This window comes from Daphnia pulex, chromosome 5 (genome assembly GCF_021134715.1).
Source record: "Daphnia pulex isolate KAP4 chromosome 5, ASM2113471v1".
Lineage (NCBI taxonomy): Eukaryota > Metazoa > Arthropoda > Branchiopoda > Diplostraca > Daphniidae > Daphnia > Daphnia pulex.
The window spans coordinates 11,940,009-11,943,516 of NC_060021.1; the positions used below are offsets into that span (position 1 = coordinate 11,940,009).

Here is a 3,508-nt window from a genome sequence, read left to right on the forward strand (position 1 = left end):
GTTCGATTCCCGGCGGCCCATGCTGAAGCCTTCTCTCGACATCCTTGTGGTGTCGATGAGGAAAAAAGATTCCTTCGATGGAAGTGGCTGATAGCTGCTAACTGTGTGGTCCTGGGTGTTGCCGAGGGCAATATGGCGCGTTTACTGCTGATTCTCATAGCCAAGAGAGTTATGCTAAAAAAGTTTAACCAAGTGGTATGTAGTATAGCTCAGTTGGCAGCCAGCCGCCGAGGCACGCCGACGCCTCGGGTTCGATCCCCGGGTCCGTCAGAGTCTTCTGAGCTCAAGATTTTTGGTTTTTAATTCGTATTTCATTAATACTTGTGGTCGCGGTGAAAGATATGCAAAAAGAGTTTGTTGGCCGATATGTCGTCTGGCTTGATGGTTAGCCAGCTGGCGGGGCACGCCGCCATTCCGGGTTCGATTCCCGGGGCCGCCAGTGTATCCCATTGATAAGGGATTTGCGACATGCAAATGTTCTGGTAGAGCAGAGCCTCCTGGGGACGCCCAGTGACGCCGAGCGGGGTCACCCCACTGGGGATGCCCACAGGGGCCCCCACCCGCTGATGCGGCCGCCACAACACTTGCTTTTTGTAATAAAATAAATAAGTTGGGTGAACCAGGTAGTTGTTGATAGTGCCATTTATTATTTTTTGGTTATTTTGTGAGTGTTACATCATCCGAAACGGTAATTGGTGTACTCGGGCCAAAAAGTTCTTCGGATCGTTCAGAAGTTTTGTCTTTCATTGTAACGTCCTTGCTTGGTGATGCCAAGAGTTGGCTTTCGGCGTCCGTAGTTGAAGTGGCCGGAATTGTAATTTTTAGCAGTGGAATCTGTGGGGTCAGTGATGACGTTTGCTGTCCTGGGCTGAATGCAGTTCGTTTACCAGGGATGAATGATGGTGGACGTTGGAGAGCCGCTTTTTGGCGGTCCAATTCGGCCTGTTGTAGGTTGATATTCGCCATGGTAGCCAGTCGGCGCTCCTCTTGAGCGATGAAGCTGCCAGCTTCCCGTGCTTCAGCCCGGGCCAATATTTGTCTGCTTTTTTCTTGCTCCAGTTGTTGCAGTTCGTCTCGTTGGGCGGCTGAGAGATAAGCCATCGGAATGGATGGTGGAGGTCTGGCTCCATATGGAGCTCCCCGGCGTCTCATGGGTTGATGTCGGGTTGTATATCCAGATCCGGAGGGCCCGGATTGGGTAGGATCATATCCGCCCCGGAGGTTGCAGAGTGGATACGCTCCTGCTGGGAGAATCCGGGAGAGTCTCTCGCGGATGCCGTTCCGATCTCCGGCTAGGAGCGAGGCAGTGAAGCAGTCTTTTACAATGGCCTCTGCTCTGATGATGTTTTCGTTCGTGTGGGCCATCCTGGGTTCTTTCTCTACAGGAGAGGGGTGTTTTATTAAAAACAATTAATATTAGTTTTATGGTACAGAGTACACAATATTTTTATCAAAAAAATATGTAAAGGATTTATCAACTGGGGGCGTATTGCCAAGCCAGGAAAGAGTAAAAAATCGACTGGGAGTGTACAAGACACAGGCCAGGAATGTAACACAGAAAAAAATGGGTTTGTGTTATCGACCTACAGAATGAGGTTTTTCCAGAAGTAAAGAGAAGGTAAGTGACGGCGTTGTCTCGGATTGCAGACGGGCCGGGAGCGACGTCAATTGTAGAAAGGGCTCCTTCGATTGGTGTGGCTCTATCTCGGCTGGAAAGATGGTCCTAGCAGGAGGTAGATCCAGGCTGCTGGTGCTGCGATGTCCAGTTGTGGCTAAGGCGTCGGGCGGTAATTCAAGTGAAGGAAGAGAAGTTGGGTAGAGTGGCGAAATTCCGCAAACCAAGTGCCGGCTATGGAGGGCCAGACACGACGCGAGCAGAAACACCTGTTTTGGATACATTTTAACAAAAAAATTAAACAAAAAAGTTTGGTATACCAAAAGAGGCGGAGGATACTTAGACTATTCCGGAACGAGCTTGTTCTTGGCTCTCTTGTAGTCGAATGATGTAGGAACGATAAACGTCGGGGGTTTATATACCCAGATTCGCAGCGGTGGCGTTTAAAGTTCAGGGGGTAAGGAATTCCCCGTAGGTTGGGTAGACAATAGTGTCAATTAATAAATCGCGGGCGTTCGAGGATTGTTCTCGAACCTTCCAGAACGTTCTAGAATCTTCTAGAACATTCCGTATTGGATTCATGTGGTGGTTGCACTAATCCAAGATATGTCGTCCATATTTTATATGTTTTTTTGAAAGGTTTTATGTTTTTTATAAAATCAGTAAAAGCCGTGAAATTACGGCGTGTCCCATGGATACATTTTCGGCTTAAAACTGTGAGCTTTTTATTTTGGCTGTATCGTCTGGTCTAAAAAGGTCCGGTTAAGCGGGCCGAGTACTGGGCGCAAGAGTAGCCGTTCTCGCCGAACCCGTCATTCCCTGATCCCCCCGGGCTCTTAGGCTATCCCGGGCGGTCGTAATGTCCGCGAGGGAGTTCAGTTTTCTCCGCTTTCCCTACTGGTTTGCTGCCGGTGGCCAATTGTCGACCGTCGGATAGTTAAAAAGTGCCGTTTTTGTATTTTGTGTTGCTGAAAAATATTTTCCAAGCTTTGCCAGGATCGATTTTGAAGAATTTTGCTTGATTCGTTACTGCAGGTTTGATCTGGTCGTTTTCCGAGCTCTGCCAGGATTGTTTTTGGAGGTTTTTACCGATTCGTTACCTACGTTTATGCGGTATTCCCCGTATTTTGAAATTTGTATTGGTTATACTCGAAGTCCAATATAGTAACTAATAAAAAATGTATTGGTCGACATGTCAATTAGCTCAGTTGGTAGAGCGCTGAACTCGTGTTCAGAACGTCCGGGTTCAATTCCCGGTGGATCCAATTCCAGATCCTCCCGAAAAGAGGTCGATTATTGCAGGTTTCATTTTTCAAGCTTTGCCAGAATCGATTTTTACATTGGTTATACCAGAAGTCCAATATAGTGACTAACACAAAGATTGTTGGCTGATATGTCAAGTAGCTCAGTTGGAAGAGCGCTGAACTCGCGTTCAGAACGTCCGGGTTCAATTCCCGGTGGATCCAATTCCAGGTTATCCCGAAAAGAGGTCGATTATTGCAGGTTTCATTTTTCAAGCTTTGCCAGAATCGATTTTGCAATTTACATTGGTTATACCAGAAGTCCAATATAGTGACTAACACAAAGTTTGTTGGCTGATATGTCAAGTAGCTCAGTTGGAAGAGCGCTGAACTCGTGTTCAGAACGTCCGGGTTCAAATCCCGGTGGATCCAATTCAAGATTATCCTGAAAAAAAGATCGATTTTGGTTTTTTTAGACCGCCTGTTAGGTTAGGTAGGCCAGTTTTAAGATTATATGTGGAATACTAATCTTTTCTGTTTGCGTCCGAGGTCGTAACATTTTATTCCGGCAGAGCCGGTATTCTGTGATATTTTTCCTAGATCTGGGAATGTTGAGACCGCCTGTCAGGTTAGGTAGGCCAGTTTAAAGATT

The 3,508-nt window shown here is 46.9% G+C and overlaps 1 protein-coding gene across 1 annotated transcript; it reads right to left on the reverse strand.

The window, feature by feature from the left end:
• Positions 1–627: 627 nt before the first annotated feature.
• Positions 628–2,729, reverse strand: LOC124194051. The gene is made up of 3 exons (XM_046588069.1): positions 1,955–2,729; positions 1,588–1,884; positions 628–1,379 (listed from the first exon to the last, which is right to left on the reverse strand). The coding sequence occupies exon 3, from the start codon at positions 1,363–1,365 to the stop codon at positions 658–660; it is 708 nt and encodes a 235-aa protein (XP_046444025.1). The 5' UTR covers positions 1,366–1,379; positions 1,588–1,884; positions 1,955–2,729; the 3' UTR covers positions 628–657.
• Positions 2,730–3,508: the final 779 nt, after the last annotated feature.